The 25,433-nt window shown below is 39.5% G+C and overlaps 1 protein-coding gene across 17 annotated transcripts in view; it reads right to left on the bottom strand.

The window, feature by feature from the left end:
- The window catches only part of MICAL2 (microtubule associated monooxygenase, calponin and LIM domain containing 2), a 162,840-nt gene that overhangs the window by 78,621 nt on the left and 58,786 nt on the right, over positions 1-25,433 (bottom strand). For 16 of the 17 annotated variants that reach the window (XM_080593239.1, XM_080593242.1, XM_080593240.1 and 13 more), the window contains 5 exons: positions 23,486-23,839; positions 4,367-4,574; positions 3,567-3,683; positions 2,362-2,463; positions 560-715 (listed from right to left, as the gene is read on the bottom strand). In XM_080593239.1, coding sequence (XP_080449365.1) covers positions 560-715; positions 2,362-2,463; positions 3,567-3,683; positions 4,367-4,574; positions 23,486-23,749 — 847 coding nt within the window. In that variant the 5' untranslated portion in view covers positions 23,750-23,839. Of the gene's footprint in view, positions 1-559; positions 716-2,361; positions 2,464-3,566; positions 3,684-4,366; positions 4,575-23,485; positions 23,840-25,433 lie in introns of those variants that run through there. The other variant, XM_080593243.1, reaches the window with a different exon arrangement.

Below are 25,433 nucleotides of genomic sequence, written 5' to 3' on the forward strand. Positions count from 1 at the left end.
GTTGTAAATCAAGAATGGAGTTGCTTGTACTGCCAGTAGGTACATCTGTTCTGAAACCCCTTTTCATACAGCTATATTTCACAGTTTATATTTTAAGTATCTATGGCAGACTCCCATCTAGTTCTTTCCAGTTTATCAGACTTACACATCAAAAAGCAAGAACAAACTCCTCCCAGAAGGGCAAAGCCCTTTTCACAGGGTTTAAAGCTGTTCAGTATGTGAACAGATATAAACAAAACAAACTAAGTCTTAAGGGAAAACTGTGGTCACTGAAAACGCTCTTCTAAACTTGGACATCGCTGACATTTTTACAGTTGAGAAGAATTTAAAAATTATAACAAGCTATGATGTGGCAATACCCAAGCTAAAAAAAATGCTACTGTACCATAAACAGACACCTCCCTTGGCAGCATTCTGACATCATTAGCATTTTATTACTTGCTTTTAAATAAAATATATCCAAATTAATGCTAATAGGAATGGGAGGGTGGGCCTGCAGATAAAGACTTCCTCTACTGTCTCTTATATTTATTTGTCAAAAAAATGAGGATCCACCCACCCGTTTCCTCTTTAAGGTCCTGGAAGAACTTCTGATTGAAGATGAAAGCAACACCACTAATTTCTTCTACCTTGGCTTCTGCAGTTGTATTTCTGTTTATAAAATTGGCAGTGATAGCTATAGCCAGCTTTCCACGAAACTCCTTTCTCCTAAAACCTGGTAAGAAAAGAAAATAACTAAAAACACTGGAACCTTCACATCAGACTTCGAGGCAGCATCAGTTGAAGGCAACTCAGTCTACTCCAACACTTAATCAAACAACATACAATCAGCACATTTTGTTTTTCCTCCAAAATTCTCTTGAATGCAAGAATTTTCTCCCCAACCCCAGCTGCAAAAGTAGAGCTGTACCGTATTCAACATAGTCTTGTTGAAAAAACAAACAAACAAAAAACAACCATTGAGGTTGGGAGGTGAACTATGGGAAGAAGTTGAACATAAGTTAAGTACAAATGATGACTAAAAAACCAAACAAACTGGAAATAGTGAAGTAAATTTAATGGGGGGGAACATTTTTACATGCTAAATAACAAGTGGATTTTTTTGTTAGATAGGTGGTAAACATTGTATGAAAAAACATGCAAGAAACCAGTAGTTAAAAGCAGCAGAGAAAAATCTGAAAAAATAGAAACCTCTATAACAGTGCTTAGCTGTACATGCTACTAACTAATGTGGCTTTTCAAAGATTGAGGGTTGAAAAGTATTCAGTGCTTTAACTTTTATTTCTAATGCGAGCAGTTCAATGTGAAATTACGTGCATTCTCACTCCATCCTAGTTAGCTTCCCTTCCCAAAAATGCCTGCTAAGCAGTAATCTTGCAATTTCACATTCAGTTTTTCGTTCTGTGTATTCTCCTTATCCTTAAGTAAATTGTGAAGTAGAACAGGGGGTCCTTAGAGTATTTTTAGCCAATTGCAGATGGCTTTTCAGAGAATATGCACATTTTCTAATAAGAAATCAATCACCTATAAATTTTTTTCTTTGTGCTTTTTGGTAAGTTTTCGTTATTTCATTGGGATAAATTTAACATGAAAATACTGGCTTCTGTATGTAAACAATCTTTAGTGCACCAAATAGTATATTGTGTTTGGCAGACATAAAAATAAACAGACAAACTATGAAACTAACAAAAAAGGGAAATGGTATATTTAGTGACCTGAAACTAACGTGGATATAATTAAAGCTACAAGGAAGGTATATAATTAGATAAACAAGTTTGTTCATGTGATAGAAGAGCAGCTTAACCAGTGTCTCACTAACAAAGACAGCTCAGGCGGTCCAAATTCTCAGCAATGGCTCAAGCTCATGAAGGACATGGTTTTGTGTTTTTTTTTCCCCTTACAGTAATTTATTATCTTTGCAAATTGTTTCCAAAGTAGCTGCTTCTGAGGTTAAATCATCTTTACACAAGACTAATACCTGTGATGCCTTCATTAAAGCTGTCACCTTTTGGTCTTTAGATAGAACATGTAGTGGAAATGTATGGCACAATAGTAAAGATAATGCATTTTGTCAGCCCCCTTCAAGTTAAATCATCATGTAATTACTTAACATTGAAGCAAGGCAACGGCATCGTGATATATTTTCAAGGCAATACAGATACAGATGGTTTTGAGGATCAGTAATGATATTTAGGTGATTATTCTGAAGATAAGTAGAAGGTAGCACATTAAAAACTAGTTTTCACAGATATTGGTGTATTGAAAGGCAGCCTGTTACTTTTCGTTCTCGTCTGACTTTCAGGTCTTCCAATGTACCCTACAAGAAAAAATTAGTATGGCTAAAAGCACACATTCACATACCCTCTAATGTGTTCCTGCGGCCATCTGCACCAATAACAACATCAAATTCATACTCTGACAAAGGGTGATCCACAGGGAGAAATTCAGCCCTCCAACCTATCTCTAAAAACATAAAGAATAATATTTATTCATTCTTCAGGAATACAGTAGAGAAGTGTTTTCAGAGTTTGAAGAATGGGCATCAGGATAAATGGTCCATTTCTATTCAAACGGACTCGTGTTCTGCCTCAGATCAGTGCAGGGAAGTTCTGCTGCAGTCAAAGCTATGTTCATGCTGTATTAAGCAAGGCGTCAAGCTCGTAAGCTGACAACAAAAAAGAGGCCTTTATTTGGATCACCTAATGCACTAAACTTCCTTTAAAACTGATATTACCAGACTATACATAAAACACTTAATTCTCACAGAATGTCCCCCACAATGACCCTATTAGGACTGTAAACATGTATAATAACACTAAGAACTGGGCTTTAAAAGAAGAAAAAGAGCATCCTATTCTTAATAATTTTAATTCTATCTTCTAAATGCAAATTAACAGAAACATACTAATGCAGCTAAATTTAATCTTTGTATTAACACAAAACATTGTCTGAAAATGTTTGTATTGCCCTATTTAAAAAAAGCTATATAATATGCTTTAACGACTTATAACATTTTGTTTGTTCTACCATTGCTACATGAACATTTACAGATAAATAGCATAGTATTTTAATGAAGTAATTAATAAATCTGTTGCTACTACTCCCTAAATTCTAATTGAGAGAGATTTTTCTTTATTTCATAAAAAAAAATCTGCATAAGATGGCTGATAAGACTCTGTGCTGCAGTGGGACTATATTGAATGTGAAAGCAAAATGAGACCCTGAGAGCTTAATCCATTTTCAATAACTATATTGTCAATCAAGAATTGTTTTTGCAAGAAGATACCACAAAACCAGACCAGACTCCCTACAAAGCCTCAAACACCTGCCAGAAAGCGTAGTGCAAAACCTCAACTTTTCAAGTTGGATCGTATTTTAAGAATTATCAGAGCACTGTCACAATGATACTTATCATGCCTACAATTGCATGTAGCAAACTTCGCTAAATAAGAAGGGCAAAAGATTCCCATTTCTTTATGCAGAATTCAACTATCTTGAGTGATTTCACATGAGACCTGACATAAAAAGAAGTTCTGTGTACAGAATCACATTATGATAAACAATACTTTGATTTTCTTGATCTTCAGGAGGTTCCAGGACTTTCACAAATTCTAGATTCACATGAATTTCAACTCCTAAAATAAGTGCAACTTTGAAGAGGATAAGTTGAAGTTGTCGAATACCTGCAAACAGTGAGAAGCAAAGATGTATTTAATATATAAGCAAGCACAGCTCATCAAGTTGATACTCATTGTTAAGAAAAGTATATAGCATTATTTCCTATATTGTGATGAATTCAAGTATAGCGATTGCCACAGGATGTTCTCTTCTGTCTCAGTTTCCTCTTCCAACACAGTCTCATAGGTAATAAAACTCACTTCTGTGATTTTCATAAGCTTTTTTTGTTTAGAGCTTGCCTTCTTAAGGATATTTAAAGGATCTGCATACCCAATACACTGACCATTTTAAGATTGAAAATTTTTACAGCACATAAAAATATTTCCCTGTAAAATATCACACTTCTTTCCTCATTAGATTAAGGGGTGCATCTATCTTTAACATACCAGAATGAATATCAAGATTCTTCATACAGTGGTAATAAAAACCTACTGTTTAGCAATTCCAGTCTAACAAGCTGCTCCATAAGATTGTCATTTGTCCAACTGCCATTTTGCTTGAGACTTTTTTTACTTTAATGAGACTTGTTTTTAAGAAAAAAAGTCTCCTTTTTTTTTTTTCCTCCTCTTTTCTCAATGTGCATACATGTTTAAGGCAGATGAGCTTTCTGCCAAGTCATGAAAGTTTCCATTAATCTGATCTCTGTGCTCCTCTTATCTGAACGGGGTCCATGCCCTCAAATACTTACTGATGTGATCAATAGATCCTGCACAGAATTTCCCATAAAATTTCTTTGCTCCCAGTCCCCGGAGGTCATGGATTGTAAATGGCCAGAGATGCAACACATTGTTTCTTGAAAAAGTGTCCCGCTTCTCCACGACGACGACTTTGGCTCCAAGGAAGGCAAGTTCTATGGCAGTCCGCAAGCCACATGGGCCACCTCCAATAATTAAACACTACCAAAGAAAAGAGGGAGTTTTACACAAAGTTTAGTACTGATTTCCAAATAACTTCTAACTTATTTTATTCGTATGACTTGGTATTCAGTCGGACTTATGCTACCAAGAGTGTCTTCAAGTCAACTATTTAAATCAAACATCCAAATTTGTTCACGAGATGTGCAGACAGTTTATGAAAGAGGATAAACTGTTCTTCACGCAGACACGAGATCATCCAGCAAAAAGATATAACAAATGACACTACAGAAAGCCAAACACCTTTTAGCATCTGCTTGTACATTTCTAACTCAGATTTAGCATTTCAAAAGTGCTTGCAGTAAACAGGATTACACCTACATAAAAGGGAATGGAAATAAGTGATCTTGGTGCAGGCTTTATTTTATTATTTTTTTTAAAGAGGGAATTGGTGCACAATTGCTGGAGTTGCTAGATAAGCTAGCAGTTTTATGTCATTAGTTACTCTCTCCTTAGAGCGAGGGAGCATCCTGAATGTAAGAGCTTAGTTCAGCCACTGCTGTAAGGCAGGGCACGTCAAGAGAAGTCAGCAGACTTCACCAGAAGCGAAGAACTCAGCATGCCTTACTCCATTTCACACAGTGGATCCTTACCTTCAGGAAGATCATGTTTGTTTCAGGAGTTTAAGTCTAAGTTTGGGCATCCTCAGAAGAGCAACTTAAACTACTACAGAGAATTCTCACTTAAGTTTTAGCTGAGAACTGTAACTTTTCACTGATTAATAAGCAAAGGATTTCCAGAAAGTAACCAATTTAAATCCAAACATATCTAATGTTTACATTTTCCTGACTGATCACTAAAAATTTAGTGGAAACAGTCTTAGAAGATGGACAACACCCGCTCCCCCTACCCCTACCCCACCCCACTCCCCATAAAGCACACAGGCTACACAAAACCTACACCCGTTCCAGTAACAGGCTTGGGCCAGGGAGAGACAAGGTGGGCACAAGCTGAGGGGTGAGCTCTGGCTACCAGGCTGAGCCATGCTGCGTTGCAAATCAGAGGCCGTTATCTCAGAGCCCAGACATGCTCCTGTGCACCCAGCACACAAAGCTAGACGATTACAGTTTCCAAGCAAGCACAGACTGTACCTGGAGGCTCATTAGATACAAGTCTGGTTCCCATTACATTTCTTTCATAAAATGGGATCATTTATTTATCTTGGTTTGTTCATTTGTTTTCAAGTTTAATATCTTAAAAAATTATCTGGTACTGACTTTTGTCCAACCAAATTGTAAAAGCCTTGAATTAAAAATGTTTTTTAATTCAATAATGTAAAGAACTCAAGTTCCTGATAAAAGAAGAGCTTCTGCAAGGAGCTTTTGTTGTGCTTTAAGCAAGTGTCTTGTTAACTAGTTATTTAATAAGTCAAAGCTAGGTTGCCGCATTAGCCATGTCCTTGGCTTTCTTCCTCTTAAAAGAGTGTATTTGATTCATAATTCCAGAAGACTTCTCACTGCATGCTAAGTAGTAAGGAAACATCAACAGATGCAATTATATAAAGGAGGAAAATAGAGTGCAGATGTTACCCTGACTGAAGAAGAGGATTGCTGGTGGAGCCTGGGTAAGCTCCTTCTGAACATACTTGTTGTGATTAACATGGGAACTTCGTGTTCTGACAAGCGACTGCCTTCACAGCTACACAAATTTCCAGCAATGTTTAGCAAGCACTTGGAAACATTTTAAAAATAAAGACCATACATGGTTTGATAAGGGCTTTTTTTTTTTTTTTTCCTTTTTTTGGGCCAATGAAGTGTATTACATATAAATAAATGCAACTTATTTTCTTTAAAGCAGTCTTTTGAGATTTAGTCATAGTGGACCTTGCCAAGTAATAAAACCCACACAGAAAGTATTGCTCGTTCCTCCTGGTAATCTACATCATGGTATGTTAAAATTTAAGGAGGATTCTGCCCTCTCCCCTCCTCCTATCATCATTGACAAAGTACCTTCCTAATTGCCTAGAAACACTGTGAAAAATGGTTGTGTATTTGTCATCACATCCATGGTTACCTACCATAAACATCTTTATGTATCTCAGAAGTATTTGTTCTTTATTAGGGATGCTTCCTGCTGATGTAGAGCTTACATTTGGCACTTTGTGATTTTTCTTGAAGCTTTTGGGGTCAAAGCCAGAAGAAAACTGTTGCAAAGGTAATGCCTACTGTGCTCATGCACCTACCTTTATTGCATAGGGAGAGGGGCCATACCACCAGCCAGTCCCTGCCCTTCCTCTCCAGCTCTCCACTTGCAAATTAAGTCACAGTTTCTCTGTCCTGTCTTGTAATCAGCCTAGAATAGCTTTGTATTTTCAGCTCCTGTTTCCCCAGTCTTCAGTTCATCAGGGGCTGCTTCTGAAATTAAATTCTTGCAATTTAACACAGAGCAATATCCTTCCTGACAAGTGACATCACGTAAGCAAGTCTGAAATGATCAATCCTGACATCTAACGAACACACTGAAACAAATGCCAACAGTTTCTTGACATTCTTATCACCATTTGCAGGTCAGCTGTCTTTTAATGGTGCCAGATCACCTCCAAAAAAGGTAAAGGTTAACTTGACTTTTCAAACTGTCTTCTGCAAATTAATCAAAGTAACAGTGGCTGAAGGGAACTGATGAGGAGCTTTTGTATAATTTGTGTTCATACTGGAAACAAAGAGAGAAAGACTTGTATAGATTACAGGGCATCTTTTCCCAGAATGAGATCACAACCAGACTTCTGTGACCTGCCTGAAAAATCAGTATCGCATTGGATGTTAAATACTGTTTTACTACTGAGAGTATGTCATGTAGTACAAGGTAACAGTAGTGGCAGAAGACCTATATACTATGAAGTTTCAGTGAGAAAAGTGTGATTTTCTGCTTGCAAATGTATGGAAATACTCCCTGTCAAATGAGAAGCTTCATTAAATTTAATATCTTCCCCAAGAACAGGGCTTACATTAGAAGACAAGAGCAGGTGAAGGTACAGAAAGAATAAATGAGAAGGGAGAAAACAACATGGTTACTCATTATGTAACAGATTAAAGTACTGATTTAAAAATGCCTAGTTTCCTCCTTTATCCTGTATGAAAATAATGTATTCTTTGCACATATTTCTCTCAAAGATCTGATAAATGTTTAAAATATTGAACACAGCCTCTTGAAGATGAAATGCACGCACTGAGAAAGGGAGCCAGCCGTGACAAAGACCCTAGCCTTGCCACAGCCCAGCACCGTGCCCAGCGGTTCCCAGCCCAAGGGAGGAAAGGTGGGCACCACACACACCCTGCGCGCACTGCATCAGCGGCTCCCCCCGTTCAGTCACCCCAGCACCTTGTCCGCACAAGGAGCAGGTAGAGTTACGTGTATTGGATTCCCTGCACCAGCTGTCTAGTCCAGGCACACGGTAGCTGTCTGCATGGAGCAGACTACCCATAAGCACTAACTCCTGAAGGCAACCATCAACACAATCGCTTTTCATGACAATTTAATGCGAGCTAAACTCACCTACACTTCTTACAAATATCCTGGGTATGAATTATACAGATTACTGACAAATGCAACAATGAACATTATACAATTATGATATGAATTATCAAACCAGCATGCCCATTTACTTACGAGTTAAATTTCTACTAGAGCATTTCTAGAATATTGGTTACAAAATTCCCACTGAAGAGCTCTAATACAAATTTACAGACCAGTAACAGCTGCCTGGTGACAAACTTAGGCCTATTTCAGTTTAACATTATAAATTTTAAGTAAGCCATAGAAATTCTTGTATTTAATAATGAAACACTAGCAAGCACATGTTTATTTTATAAAACTTGACTACGTAAGCTGCTGAGTTTCTATAGTACTGTTAAAAAGTACTGCATTTTTCTGTAAAGCATAAAGCATGGATTGTTTTCCAGGCTCAATTAAAAGGTATCAGAAAGTTTCCCATATAATATGAACACATACAAGATGTGCTAAGTCTCAAGTTTGATTCTCCTCAAAGAAGGTCAGTCTGACAATTAGGGATGCTGCTTGCTCTCTCTCAGTGTGTTTTAGGATGACAGTACCTGAAAAGCCTCCAACAAATGTTTCAACACTGTGTAAGAGCATGTAGTGCTGAGCCTAATGACAGCATGAGTTACCTCTTCAAAGGCAGAATGACTTGTGTGCCAGGCACAGGTTTTTAGTATGATCTCCCATATATTACGTACAAAATAATGACTTACGAAATGGGAGGGGAGGAAAAGGAAAGAGGAAGGATGAGGAGTAGGGGCCTCTTGCATCCCCTCCCGTCCCCCACTACTAAATCCTCAGCCTGAGAATCCAGGCACCTATATCCCATTCTGGAAAAACCATATGCAGCTCAACAGCTGAGAATTTGCAGAATGCCTCCCTCCATCGGTTTTCACGCAGTAAAGCGAGCTTAAAGAAACAACAGATTTTGAGAGAAAGGAGGGAGAGAGCAAGAATAGTAACGTTATGTTCAAAAACAAAAACTACACCAACACTTCAGAGTGAGCTATCCAGTCACAAAAATCTCCCCCGCATCAATCTACATAGTTCACAGTCAAGGAATCTACCAGTTGGTAGCAGTATGTGGGTGGGGGAACACAACCAAACAGCATCTCTTTGCACAGTTAAGAACAGACAGAACCCAGTGTAGCTCAATACATTACATTCATATTATCCAACTCCATTACATTCATATTATCCAACTCCATTACATTCATATTATCCAACTCCATTACATTCATATTATCCAACTCCAAATCCCTCATTACTCTCCTGCCTGAGGTACCCAAACACTAAATTAGTTCTGGAAAATAAACCAGTGCTTCATTATAACCCCTCTCCCACCCTTCCTGAACGTATTCCTGAGAAGAAGATGGAAGTTACAGTCACACCAGGAACTCAGAATTTTCTCATTTCTACCTTCCAGCTAGTCAGAGGTGAAAAAGAAGAGATTAATTTGGGCCTGAGTTCAACTGCAGCTTGATAGACACAGAGAGTCCTTTTGTTCCAAGACACACCAGTCAGAAGCACCACTTCCACTCTTCAGTAGAAATGTACGCACATGCTAGCAAGAAACTAGTGAAAATCTTCCACCTAAATTATTTAACTTCTTTTAACTTATCTGTAATATTTACCCAAATCACCATTTGGAAAGCAAAACCCCTAGGGAAAGACCTTGCTGCTAGAAACGGGCACCAAGGGGGGCCTTTCCCCACACACCTTGAAGCCACTGGCTGGTGCCACAGGTGCCCCCAGCAGCCACGGCCCCCACGCAGTGAACGGAGGCTCTGCCCGTCCCCAGTGGGGTCTCAGGTGCGTTCACTGCTGCCGAGAGCAGGTCTGGGACCTCACATGGCCTCGGCCTTCGTGCAACATCAAAGATGCCAGGGATGTATTGAGGATTACTTTGACTGACTCCCCAGGATTACATGCTACATGGATTTGAGCAAGTGTTTATTCATGATAGAGCTAAATGGGATGCAACATGAGATAGCCATGAAATTTAATGAAACAACACATTTTCTGGATCAGCAATGACTGTTTCCTTGGAAAGGCTCCAAAGAGAAACAGCTGCATAAGCATCTAAGGCAGTTGGCTACCAGAAGCTACAGCAGGAAGCTCTCTCCACCACAACACTTTTCACTTCATCCGCTTCACTAGATAGGAAAACGCTTCAGGCAAAAATAGGCCTGCTCAGTAGGACATTTCTGACTTACAGTTCATCTCACATTTGTAGTCTCAGATTTTATCACATAAATTTGTTGACAGCCACTGGATACAAAAGTGCACTCAAACACACCCTGAATCTACTGAATAGTCAATAGAGTTTTTAAAATTTGAGACATTATAATTCAAGTCACTTAAAATTTTATATACCACTTAGACAACATTAAGAGTCGAGAACTAAAGCTTTATGAAAAACAAACAGGTTAAGCTCACTTAGGTATGATGCATATAGGCATGATGTGTTTTGTCAGTCTAAACCATTGAGCCTAGTCTCACTGCAGCCCTGGTCAACCAAAGCATTTCAAAATGTGGTTGCTCCCCTAAATCCAACAACCCTATTCAGTTACTCACTGCTTCTCTAGACAAAGACCCCCAGACAAAATGCTTGCCGTCTCCCTTTCTACATGCCAGCCCAGACACCGGCACCAGCAAAGGCCACGCTGCTGTAGAAGCTCAGGTACCAGGCGCGTTACAGCGATGCAAGCGTGGAGCTCTCAGCAGTCCCATGCCCTGCATTGCCAGAGATGCTTGCACTCGTTGCCTGTTGCCCAACTCGTGGAACACTGCCATACCTATACAACTGATTTTACTAAAAGGCAACAGAACGTGACTCTATCAATAACAGCAATGATAACTGTAGATAAAGATGGCTGATTTGGAACGCGTAGATTGGACTAGATATATAGCATATAGTCCTATATATAGAAGATGACAGCGCAATGATAAAATAATTATTTTCTTTGTTTTTTTGAGAAACAGGACAGATATCAAACCCCAAATTTCTGTGATTTACAGATCTATACTACATGCAAACATTAAAGGAAAAAAAAATCACTCTTCCATCAAAGTAAATGGGGAGTGTAGGAGCTAATTAAACCTGCCCTACAAAAATTAACATTAACCTTACTAATGTTATAAGGAGCTCGTAAAACATAGCATGATAGAGGAAAATACCCTTTTAAAGACTTTTTCATTTAACAAAAATAATATTTAGTTACACGTACTTTAATGACAGGTCCTAATTCTCCAAAGGGTTATATGAGCACTATATTTAAATGCACTACAGATATTTCCAAAATCTACCTTAAAAATACTGTTAAGACTAGCTGGATCTTGCTGAACAGACGTTTTTGGACACCACAGAAATACCACTGTTGGGGTAGTTCAAAGGCAGCTGGGAACAGCAAGGCTTGTGCACCTCTGATTGCAACCAACCACAGCAACAAAACCTCGGTCCGGCCCAGGAAGCCCAATGTCGCTATCCATTTCTGCTTTCAATCCCCCCAGTATTTTCTTCTCTCTACCCTCAGCTGAGCACTTCATAAATACACAGTTCTGTTGACTTCTGCCAAAAGCACTTGTATCAGTCAGTAACTGGCAAAAATGGAGATGCTGCTATCTTTTTCCTTAAAAGACTGCGATGTGGATTGGAAGCTACCTGATCAAGGCTGATTTGGGGCAGAGCTCTCTCCCTCAGTGCTGCGCCCTGCAGTTGCTGCACTTGTAGTTGGACATGGTGCAGCCCAGGGATCAGAGGAACTATCTTGATTGCTCAACATTTTTCTTTGGACAAAATGCCAGACATGAAACATTAGAACATTTTTTGCATTCATTTGGCTCATCTTTACGAGGATTTTTGAAAGATAAGCTTCTGCATGGAAAAAAAACACATGCCTTCATTTTTCCTGGACGAATTCAGACATGCTTGTCCATCCACCCTCTCTGTCTCTAGGATATACGTACTAATATTAGATTTGTGCATAAAAACCTGTTCATAGTTTGAAATTAAAACAATGGTATGAAAGACATCTGAAACTTATAGCCTGCTATGCAACACACTACTGAGAGTCTACATGCATTCAGTTTACTGGAATTTCAAAAGTTGCTTCACTGATGCAACAAAGCTGACAGGACTTTGTTTTATGGAGCTATTCTGAAGAGCTCTCTCAGGACGCCTTGGTTGTATTTAAGTATCTTGACTTTATCTCAGAGCTTTTATAACAATTTACAAAAAATAAATTAAAAACCAAACGCAGCTGTTGACATGACACAAAAAAGTATCTCTAGAAACTTTCACTTCCCCACCAAGACACTTAAGAGTTTCTGAAGAAAACCTGCATATCATCTGACAAGAAACCTTATACTGTTTTTAATAAAAGGATTACATACCTGAAGTCAGGCAAGTGTTTTAATCCAAAAATTTCCTCAGATTTTTGCACAAAATAAACCCCTAACATCCTTTGGAATTAAGAGTGTATTTGCTGTTTTCTCACCTGTATTTCTCTGTAATCAAAACAGGGGAAAAAAGGAAAAAAAATAAAAAGAGGAAGAGGTGGCTTTCCTTTCTTTTCTGGCAACTTTGGCTAGTTGCTTAAACAGTCAGAATGAAAACAAGATAAACCTTGCAGAAAGAACATTGTCTGACTATCCTGGACACGAATACAGTTCACAGCATTTACATACCCTGCCATTTTTGTAGGTTTACGCTTGTAACATTGAGATAATACTTTAAGGCTATCTTTAAAAATGTCAGAAAAAAATATGAATCTAGAAACAGAGAACTGGAGAACACAGATAAGAAGTGGAGGCACCAACAGCCTCACTCCGGTGCACAGCAAAGACTTCAGCAGAGACCAACTCTTCGAGTCCTGCGAGCCTTGTGAGCACAGACACTAGTGAGATTGATAGCAAAAGAACAAGATGAATCCTCTACATGGTTTCAGAGTTGGGGCTTAATGAACCGTCCTGACCAGCCACTAGATGACTTGTCTACAGACCCAGAGGAATGGACTTCTCATGCTTGATGGCATCCAAAGCATGCACACAAGTTGGTCAGCAACCATGTAGCTTTGCTGCAGGATGAAGTTGGCAATATACTTAAACGACAAAACAAAAACGACAAAACAAAAACGACAAAACAAAAACGACAAAACAAAAACGACAAAACAAAAACGACAAAACAAAAACGACAAAACAAAAACGACAAAACAAAAACGACAAAACAAAAACGACAAAACAAAAACGACAAAACAAAAACGACAAAACAAAAACGACAAAACAAAAACGACAAAACAAAAACGACAAAACAAAAACGACAAAACAAAAACGACAAAACAAAAACGACAAAACAAAAACGACAAAACAAAAACGACAAAACAAAAACGACAAAACAAAAACGACAAAACAAAAACGACAAAACAAAAACGACAAAACAAAAACGACAAAACAAAAACGACAAAACAAAAACGACAAAACAAAAACGACAAAACAAAAACGACAAAACAAAAACGACAAAACAAAAACGACAAAACAAAAACGACAAAACAAAAACGACAAAACAAAAACGACAAACGCTAGTCTCGTTTGTCTACAGAGCTGAAATATTACACTGAACCTATACATATATTTTTTTTGACTAAACAACAACTGCAACAATCTATGAAATCAGCTAAGCTTCAGCTTCAAAAATGGCTTTTTGATGCAAGTGGTAAGCCAAGTTATTTCACAGAATATTTTAAAATATGTTCTAAAATTCATTTTTATATTAGGCAAGTTATTAACCAAAACCCAATTAAGACCTGGCTTTCAGAAGCCAGGACTGGGTAAATAAGCTCACAAAGGAACCATTAGGTCTGGGTTAGAATCCACATTTATTTACTTATTTTTAAAGGGCTGAATCATTTAATTCCATCATTTCTAACTTTCCTAAGCAGAATGACTGTACAGCAGTGTATGGCAGCTCCAGGTAAGCACAAAATGTAAAGCTCTAAAAGTAGCCAGCAATTCTGGGTTCCTAGAGCCTATTTTCTTTCAAGTCATCATCATGCAGTCTTCAAAGACCTTCATTTTCCAGTGCTAGCACTCACAGCCACTTAATTAGTAAAGCTAAATACTGCTTTAACTGGTCACTTGCACATGCCAATTTATCATAGGTAAACAATGCTTTTTTATGTTTTTATTTACAATTTGCAAACACTAGGAACTGATCAACCACCAACAATGCTTAGCACTGTATTACCTGACGGTGTCGACAAGGCAGATGGACTGGAACAGTTTGCGGAATTAGAAAATGCATCCTTACCGTAACAACTTTTAGGAGAGTTTCCAATAGCACAGAACATTGACAGCACTCACGCAGAAGCTACGAACCACCCTGGTGGCAGGATATACACCACAAAAATTAGGTTTTGCCACCCCTAGTTTTTATTTCCAGAATGTCTTTAGCTAAAACCAAAGGCCCATAACAGGGCTTATTACTGAAGGAAGGAGCCTTGCAATATAAAATATTTAAAAGGTGAAAAAATATGAACAGGTATAGGCCTTGAAGCGAGGGGCAGAGTTGAAGACACGACACTTGGCAGCAAATGGCACCTCATGAGGTCTAAAAGTCTGTTTTACACCAGCAGCCAGTACAACAGAAGGGGGGAACAACACGCAGAGCAGACTGGTGTTTGTTTACACAGCTACTTATTAATAACTGTTTTCACACTCGAGTCTGGGTGACGTGCAGACAGCAGCACCTGCCTGAGCAGCACCTGCTTCGCTTGTTCCGCTGCTCCTGGTGCTGCCCAGCCACGGCCTGCCTGCGCCAGCCACCACGACCCTACCATCACAGCAGCCCGCACTTGTTGGGAAAGGCTTCCCGCCATGCGCAGCTACTTCCCATCCCACTGCAAACAGATAAACAAACCAAAAATGACCTGCGAGAAACGCCTTTGCCTTCTACCCAGCACTCGCTGATCAGCATAACTTGTTATGAATGGTTTGGGTGTGGAGCCCTGGGCAGGAAGTTCACTGCCATCCACTGGCATGTTTTCTAATCTCAGCTCAGTTTCCCACGGGGCGTTTTTTTATCTGCACTGTAAATCCAGCAGGGGTGGCAGGGAGCACAGGCAGGAAGGACAGTGGGCACTGCCCATGGAGGGGAGCATTTGCTGTTGCACAGGTCCTTTTAGAGCTGCTCTTGTAACCCATTCAGAGAGGCAGTGGCAGTCAGCAGCATGACACTAATTCTAAGTGTGGCATAACCACGTTTCCTTCTAAATTTGGATCTTAGTCAAATGAACAAATCCAGAGAGTGATGCAAGATGAGCCAGGCAGTATCTCTTGGTCAGTTTCTTTGGCAGAAACAGGCATGACCTTGGGAAACACAAACTGTTCTCCAGTACTGAAATAGGAGCAGCAAACATCCAGGGCAAAACGCAAGTTTTGCAAAGCCAATCCGAACTGATCTAGAAGCATTAGCTGGACTATTAGAGAAGGTGAGTCACGTAACACTTCGGTTGTACCCTAAGTAACTGTAGCAGCGTGCTTCGGGTCTTCTTTAACACAGGTAAGTGAAGGTAGCTAAGCTTCTCCCCAGGCCACGCCCTCTAAGCTCAAACTTCCTGCTCTAATTTATCTGCCGCTTGCCTACAACATGTACTCCAAATTGGGCAAAATATTTTAGCTGGGGAGAGACCTGCACCACCTAGAGGGGAAGGAAACCAGCCTAGCTCTCAACATGCCACTGGCACCCAAGGTCAGCTCTCGGTGTGTTGGCACTACCCGACAGACCAGCCTCGGTGTGGTACTGTAAGCAGCAGGTCCTTTTCTGCCCCATACACCCACCTTTAGCTGGCTGTTCCATTCCTTTCCTAGTAGTGTCAGAGTTCTACAGTGGCTTTTAGAAATTGTATCCACCTGATCACAGATAATTTCAACTTTTCAAACTCTTAAAATTCTGATCCTGCCTTTCAAAGCACCTACAGCTCATTCCAGCTTGGCCACATTGGCACCCCCTCAATCCAGCACCGAAATTTTCATTAAATAAGACTAATACTGGTCCAAAACAGGAATCATTGAAATGACCCTTAATGCATTTCCCCAGCCTGGCAGCAAACTCTTGCTAGCACCGGTGTAAAACTGGTTCTCCGAACAGACATGGGAACCTCAGAAAGGACCTGAACTGCAGGAGACATGAAATTGCTTTATTGTCTGAGATCTGGGTTTTTAGCAGCCAAGTGCTTAATCACTTCCTGGTAGAAAAAGTTATGCATTTCCTCACTTATCGGTACACAAACATTGCCAGAGCAGAGCTGGAAGCGTTGCTAACAACAAACCCGTAACAACCAAATCTGGCACGCGGGGCCCTCTCCGGAGCCAGGAGTTTCTGGGGCCTGACCCAGCGTGGAAGGGCTTGGGGGGCTGTGTGGGAGCACCCCTCACCCGACACACAGCTCTGCCTGGTGGGCACACACGATGCAGCTGTTTCACACATGCAGATCCAAAAGCACTACAAAGCCCCAGCTGCGGGAACACGCCCTGCCATCCTGCCATAACCTTTTGTTTCATTCAAACTTAATTAAGCCACTTGCCGGTGACAACAGCCGTGTTTTGTGTGAAAGTAGCTGGGTGCCACTCCCAGTGGGAATCTTTACAAAATATCTAGGAAATCAGGTCAGGGCGGGACAGTTCCCTTCTGCCGATTCCTTGCAAAACCATTAGCAAGTGACAGAGGAATAGCATGCTGCTGTTAAGGAACAGATGTAAAGCTACTGTTATCCTGCAAGCAAAAAATCTTATTTAGGCGGTCTGACTATGTTACTTTGGCCAGAGTTCACTGTTTTTCATGACTGATTAATCTGAAAAACCGTGTGTTTGTGGAAGTGTCTGTAGGATAATAAAAATAAAGTGATTTCATTACCAAATCACATGCCAAACGTTTGCCTTTGCTGACGCAATTTGGCCCAATCTGACAGTTTAAAACACTGCTCAAGGAGTCAAATATTTTGGTTTGTTTTCAAAGAATGCTGTCTGCTGTGTCCTGTCATCACCCGAGCTTCCCCATCCCCTCTCTAAAAATCCTCAGAGAAACAAAGAATGTGTAGACAGTGTTTAACAACTGTGGTTTCGCTGCACAGCCAAAGGTGGTTTTCTGATTTTAACCCCCACCTCAAACCAATCTTCCTTACCTCTTATTCACATTACTCCTGTATCTTCCACTACTTTGAAATATCTGTAAAAGTTGCTTGTTAAAATTTCTAAAAATAAATTTACATTGGAGATCCAGTGCTAAACTTTAGGTGCCCTGTCCTAAAATCCAAAAAGCAAAGAAGCACAATTACCAAAATAAGCAGCTTATCTTAGTATACCAAACACCTGAGTGCCACTTCAAGGCAGCAGAATATGTGGCACTTAATATCCCCAACTGCTCAATAGTCCTGGATTCTACTCTCTAAGCACTATACATTTATATCCTGGTAAGGTTTAATACAGAAAAATCAAAATAACTGCCAGGAGACATAAGGCATAAAGGCAAGGAGGTTGCAGCTGAATGTGGTTTTGTGATAAATCACAAACTTTCATTCACTAAACTTCCTATAAATATGGTACTCAACTTCTAGTTTCAAGTTCTATGACCTTCAGAGGAATGCATTTTTATTATGATAAAGGAGTTAGCGATGCTACCTAATAAATCTTATCTAAGTTTGGTGTGTTCATTATGAACCCTGATTATCAGGTTTGGAAATCTCCCCATTTTAAATTATTATTCTGAAGAGACCAGTATGTACAGCAAAAGGGATGTACCATCTGGATCTTTGTTCTTTAAAGAATAAACAGGTTGAAGTTTTCATTATAATAAGGATATTTTTGAGTTGGAGCACAGCTGGCACTCCCTTCTTTCATCTTACAGTTCAACTACGCTTTTTAGAAAAAAAATATTTGTTGCAAGGGCCACAATCACAATGTTTGAACACACAACCTCATTGAATTTTGTACCACTATGTACAGCACAGGAGAAACCTGGCTGAAATTGCGAGTTATTTCTGAAGGATTAACAAATGCCCGTGCTTCAGAAAAAAATGTAGGAAGCCACACTACCAGCAGTTTTACACATGCTGGATGATTTGATTAATGAAGAGACAAGTATTTGTTTAGCACTTCAGAATAAGGTGGAGAGAGGGGAGAGGAAGACATCCAGCAGCCAACCTGGTTCATTCACTACCAGGAGCAAGACTACCAATTAGGATGTTTGTAAACTGAGGACTGACAGAAAGCCAACTTCTATTTAATAACAAGGAGAGAATCTGGTATCCACTCCTCATCCTGCTGCTTAGCCTACAGCTATGTAACAACAGCAGCACCCAGCACAGCTCGGGCTTACTTTTTGCTTTCCCAACTCTGTGGGAAGGAAAACACCAGATGAAGTAGGTTTTATTAACTCCCAAAGCATTCATTTGACAGTCTTTGGAAATGAGAACAATATGAAAAGGAACAGAAGAGGTTTGGCAGATAAAGACAATCCCATTTTATCATTTGCGGGTGCACCACCATGGTTAGTACAGGGAGACAAGGCTCTGAGCTAGCACTGAGTCAGGCATGAAACCTCCATCCCCATTTCTGCCCCGAGCTCCTTCTCAGCTGACTCACACCCTGGCCCCCAACTCCCCTCCAGCCACAGGCTCTCCTCTCTTACACCTCCTCACTAAACCAGCACCCCACCAGAGGAGCCCACAGAACCTTCCTGCTGCACAGCAGAGCTGCCAACACCACTGAGGCTGGGAAGGACTGACAGCACATGGCACTACCTGAGAAGAGCCACTGTGGTTTTATGCAAGCCCTGGAACTGTAGTCATAAGTAATTTTTGAGTCATTCTCTTGCAGTAAGTTTCCCAACAACAGTTTTTGGACAGGAACACAATCTATTATAAAACAAGATTTGAAAGACCACATCCAGGAACAAGGGAAACTACTGAAGCCAGCAGGGACTGAGTTCAAGATTGTTCCATCTGCTTTGCAGGAATCTGCGTGCTATCTAAACACGTATCCACACGTATACTTTTAAATGCACACACATACATATTTATATACACAACACTTAGAAGTTCCTAGCTCAGTTTTATTTACTTGCTTTATGCTAACGTTGCCTACTTAGGCCTTAAAACCAGCAGCTCAAATTGTACCATGCTCTGCCCAGATAGTGCCCAACGTGGGGTCTGCAGCACTCAGGGGCCCAAAGCTGCACACAGGAGCCTGCTGCTACCCCATCCACATTCGCCACCGCCCAAAACTGGGTTCACCCAGAGACAAATGCTAGAACCTATCGAGCCAACTGATAATTAAACAATAGCTCCTTAAACAAGCCTTAGTTCTCCTCAAGTGCAAGCATCTGTTTTGAAAAAACAAAACAAAAAAACAGCATATGTACTTGGAGCAGAGGAAAAAAAAAAGACAACACCACATCCACATGCTTTAGAGAATCAAAACCTCCCTTCAGTGCAAGTCTGGGATGTTTTCACATGCAGTGATCTCAGCTCTTCTCAAGCACAAACCTGCAGTCATGGGAGAGCCAGAATTTCAGGTGCACAGCATAAGCCAGGTCCTGCCCTCTGATACATATGCATACATATCTAGAACATCAGCTGAGGGCCTGCTTTATATGCACATGTTCATGTCTGTATCATTTACACAGGTAAACTGCCAGTATACCAAGTGTTTGAAGTAAAGAACCTCCTCCATACAGAGAGGTTCAAAATCAATGTTTAGAGCCCATGTTAAATGTCATATGACTTGAAAAGGCTAGTGAATACACTCTGCAACTAGCTGGATGAACTCTTGCTTCTTACCGTATCACTTCTTACCATATCACGTTGTATACGTTAAAAAATTTAGAGACATTTGAACTTCTAGAACAGTGAACAACATTTTTTTCCAATTGTCTAGCTATGTTCTACTTCACAAAGAAAGAAATAATAATTACAGATTCTGAATGCATTCCTCTGAATTTACTAGTAAAAGATGAAAATGATGGAGAAACTTTACCAGAATAAATTTATGCTCTTTTTCCAGATAGATCTGAAAAAGTACAGAAGGATTTCTAGTTTTGGCTACCTAGCGCAGATTTCTCTTTTCCAGTAATATTGGTGAACTGTGCAAATGCCAAGTCCAGAAACAGCAATTCAGAACAGTATCAATTCCCATTCTACATGTTTGTCATGGAACGAAGTAGATCTATGTATGTTAAATGTTTACCAAACAGGATTCCTACAGCCTCAAAAAAAAAGTTCCTTTTTGCCACAATTTTCAGCATGCTTTTCTGCATTGTTTTGTTTTTGTTTTGGTTTCTTCTACAAAGAAAGAAAGGAAAAATTTAAGTCCACAATAAGTCAACTCTGAAATAGCAGTGGGTTTGAACTTCTTGAAAATTGTTCAACTGTTTTTACTCATCCAGCTTAAAATCATATCATTGTAGAAATTCTGAAAACTGTATTTGGCAGTGTTCTTCAAGAGCAGTTAAGACAACGGGTTCTTGTTATTTAGTTGAAGTGGAACATTCTGTATGTAGGAAACTTGTGTATATTGTTACTCTAATAAGAGTAACCTAAGTGTAGCTGAAGAGTTTACAAGCAAAAAAATCAGGAAGTACAGCATTTTGCTCTTGAATACTGTGCAAAAAGTGACGAGCTACTGGGTAAGGCAGCAGGTTCTTGTTTTCTGATTTAAAACAAACAAAAGACAGCAGACACACACCACAAGGAGTAGTTTACATTCTGATTGTATTCTGATGTCTCCTTCAAAGATGGAGAAGATTGTAAGAAGTCAGACTGCAAAACCATAGCTGAGAAGAACTGTGAGCTGCACAATCAGCTACAGCACTCGTGGCCCAACCTCATATAAAGCCTTCAAGTAATTTTTTAATTTTTAAATGATGACTATTAGCTTGGCTGTTTACAGAACTGCAATTGCAAAGAGCTTATTTTGTGATGCTGCTTTAACAATAAAGATTTTTACTCCAGCTGATCACTTCAACCAGATCCCAGCAACTCCACTGGTGAGGTGAGCACTGGGCCCAGCTGCCAGGATTTTATCTGCTTAATTCTTGTTTGCCTGCTCCTCTACTAAAAATGGTAGCTGGCATAAAATGCAAGAAAAAAAACAAACTGAAAATCCCCAGCTGCACCAAAGGAAAATCGTTCTGTGCATACTGTAGCCTAATGTCTTTGCACTGCTTTTTCAGTTGGGTCTACCAGCATTTCTGAGAATTCCTTATCTGCAAGTGGAGCTGTCAGTGGACATCACAGCAATGTTCAGGGAGTCTGCTGCCTTCTTGCAACGTGTCTCCTCTCATTCATGTTGCATACATAGGCTTTCACAGTAGACTCTGATTCACGTGCGAGGAATGTTTGCTAGATATCCCCACAGAGCCCACAGACTGTGGTTACTGCTTTCATTTGCAGCAATCTGAAGATTCGTGTTTCTCTCATTAAATCAGTGATGACACATTGAAGTGCAGGTCCAGGCACAGACCACATTCACAACGAACATCTAGGTATTTCACAGAACATCTATATGCGTACTGTTCATACACAGACATTCTATATTCATCTGCAATTTGATCATACGTACAGCATAGATACGTCCATTAATTTCTGCAAATATTTACACCATGCCACTAAAAATAAATCTTTACTCTCAAAGAGCAGAAATACCATACTTTCAACACTGCTGGACGTGTTGATTAGCCTCTTACCTGACAACCTTGTAAAGCTTTATACAGGCTATACTTTATGCACCATGACTTCCATGAGTCTTCTCACTATATATAGAAATTAATCACTTGGCTGAAGGACTTTGCAGAATCAGGCCCTGGCTTTGTGATGTCACACTTGATTGAGCAGGGTTTCATTTTATACTTCACATGGATCTTAAAACTGCTTTGTGTTGCAAATACTTCCTCAAGCTAACCATGGAAATTTGGACTTGGGACTGTATATGCAGGTGAGGTGTATGTGGATTATCTCCTATGATTTGTTAAACATCATACACATTCTCATTCCTCCCCTTTCCTGTCTGTTTTTATCACACAGATGCTCAATGACATGTTAAAGCCTTTTCAAAAGATCAGAAAGGGAGGGAGGAAGCACAGATCAAAAAGGGAAGTGATGGGAAAGAGAAAAGGAAAAAAACAGAGGCAGTCAGGAAAGCAGTGCAAACAGATGTAATGGCATACTTTGTTTTCTAAAGAAACATGCTGTACAGATATTACATTATAAAAAGTTAATAATAGATTATTAAAAATGAAATATATAAAAACAGAGGCCTCTATATGTACAGAAAATAACATGGTATGCTTCTCCCTGATGCTTTTGGGAAGTCTCAATTCAATGACTCAAACAAGAGAAATCTTCATCACTGTCTACTGATTCCATAAAATAATACTTTAGTGATAGTTCAAACTAAAAAGTCTGGTTGGTGTCTAGGTACCCCCCAGGGTGCCCTTCCTTTCTCTTCTACTGCAATACAGTCAAGTAACTTCTTAAAACCAGACCTTCTTGGAGCAACTTTTAGCTATCATTTCATAGTAAATAAGTGAACTGCTCTCAGACAAAGCTATTAAGAATGATCAGTCACAGAATAGATGGAGTAAGATGGCATGAGCTAAAGCATTTTGTTCCGTTTTAACAAGAGTTATACCAACTTTCAGTGGTCCCCTATCAAAATACAGTATTTTCACGCTCTGCTGAAGAGAAGATCATTTCCTGTCCTTTTCACCACCAAGCAGACCACCTCCTTCAGTAACTACCAAGTACCAATCATCCACACTGTGTTTGCTAAAAAGCATTTACATGCAAGCGTTTAAATCCTTAAATAACACAGGATTTTCTTTTCCTGTTATTTAGCAACTAGAACCAATGCTAGGTGACAAAGACAGATCTCCCAAAACTCCATGAAGCAGCTTCCAAAGAACAGTTTAGTGCTGTTGAAACACATTTGATCAGCTCTGGTGTCTTACAGTATGCACCAAGCAGCAAATGGGGGAGCCTGCTGACTATGTCGTGACTGACACCTTGCAAAACTCTGTTTAAATGACGCAAGTAGTTCTTGTGAGCCTGAAATGAATGTACGCTACTGACTTACGAGCTTACATCTCATGGCTGATCGACGCTGATGTCTAAAGAGGCACAGAAAACTTGTCTGCTGTGACTGAGGTAGACTGTAAAACAGGGTGCTTTTAGGACTACTCTGACATGCTGTACGTTTCCAGACTAAAAATATCTGAAAGCCTGACAAAATTGTTTGGTATTGGTCACAGTTTCAACAAGTATATTAAGGGGAAACTTTGCTTTTGTAGATAACCGAGTTTAAAAGGTTCTAAATTATGAAATCCAGAAATGACCTTTTCCACTTACCTTAGTGTTCATACAAGATTTTCCACGTTTGTACTCTTTGTGACTTGCTCTTTTATCAAGCTTGTTCCACAAAGCTTTGGCCTTCCATGTGGTTACTCTTGACTTCAGTTTGGTGTAAAAGTTTCTATTGTCCAAAGGATCTAATTCAAGTTGGCGAGTGAGAATATTGAAAGCCTGAATGGTACCTTTGCATGTTGATGCTTGCACAAAGTTTTCAAATATCTGTCCAGCTTGACTGTATTTTTCATCATCGTTTTCCCCCATGTTCTGGAAGAAGTGTTGAAAACGATTAAGCTGGAACTCTCGTAGGGTACAGGTAACCAACACTAGCAGGTACTTCCAAGCATGTTATGCCTAGAAAATACAAACATAGGTCATGTTAAAGCAGGTTCTATGAAAAATTAAGCCCGTAAATTGCATATCCAATGCGAATAAAACACAGCATATGACTGTTGGACAACAAGGTACAAAAGGTTAGCAAGGGTATTTAAGATGTGCTACAAATAAACCTACTTGCACTGTCATGACAAGTACTTCATGAAGACTGTTACAAAACTCCTACACACAAGTCTATTTCAAAATCAACCTGCTTCACCTGAAGTCTGAGAATTACCTTAATTTTTATTCAGTGATAAATGCTAGCTAATGGATTAAGAAAAAACAAATGGTCAGATGCTTTTCCTAATCAGAATTTAAGCCACAGCAAGTACATCTCTAGCAACATTTTGGTCTTTAGAATCCTCAGAAATCTGAAGCCAAAAGTCAATGCTATTTTAGGGAATTTTCTCCTGTTGTACAAGCTAGTGGCAAGAGCACAGCTTAGCCAGAGCAATTCAGAACTGGCCCAATCACTTACCACAAGCAAATGCACACAACAGGCTAAGCAGAAACATTATCACAAGGTACACCAGAACTGATGAAACAGTATACAAGTAAACGCAGAGAACTCCCCTTTTTCTAATTCTTGCCAAAATGAGAAATGGTTTGGTGCTGTACTTTATGGAAAGGAATTTTATCTCCACACACTAAAACCCAAGTTATGTGTTTGGAGTCTTACCCTGTCATGTGCTAATGATATAAAGTAATGATGTCTGGCCCACTAAGTTCCACTGGCTTTTCCGAGTAATATGATCACTGTCAAACTGTGCCTCATAGTCCAGATAAATACCCTTACACTTTGTAAAAGCAAAGCTATTCTAAATTAACATAAGTTTGCAAGAACTGAAATACTTTCATTGGGGTACTCCCTCATCCTTCCTTAACCTTGCTCTCAAGTCTCTAATGGGGAGTGTCTTAAAGTCAGCCACAGTCCAAAGAAAATATCCAAGTGGATTTCACATTTTCCAAGAGAATTATTACAGGTTATGTATAAACTTGTTCTCAGAAGAGGGTCTACCTGAATTCAAGTCCTGAGATTTAAGTCATATATTCTTTTTCTTGCTATTAAAGAATTATCTACCAGCCCAAGCAACCAAAAACTAAATCAATGCTTGCCTAACCTCCCACATAATTAGTTATTTTGCTTGGAACATCATCTGTTGGCTGATAGTTTTAGAACAAATAGTTAGAAGTGCCTTTGAAGTTACACTTTTTAACACTGTTCACAAACTACTCATTCTCTGCTCGCATTTCCTTCAAAGAAGAAAAGAGAAAATATAACCAGTATATTTAAGTAACGCAGAGACCTACCGTGTCCATCTTACAATCCTCTAATACAGAAAAATACTATGCAACATATTAAAGAGATTCCATGGGGAGATATAAGGAAGCATTTGGAACACTCACATTCCCTGGCTATGCTCAAAATAAATAACCTTTGTGTGCACATCAGTCTGCTGTTGGTTTGTGGGTAAAACAAATTGGCAATGTTAAGAGTTTGTACATTTTCTTAGAACAAATGTCATGATTAAATATGTAGTGCCAAGAATAAGTCAGGAAATTTTTGTTT

This window comes from Anser brachyrhynchus (genome assembly GCF_964034855.1).
Source record: "Anser brachyrhynchus genome assembly, chromosome: 5".
NCBI lineage: Eukaryota > Metazoa > Chordata > Aves > Anseriformes > Anatidae > Anser > Anser brachyrhynchus.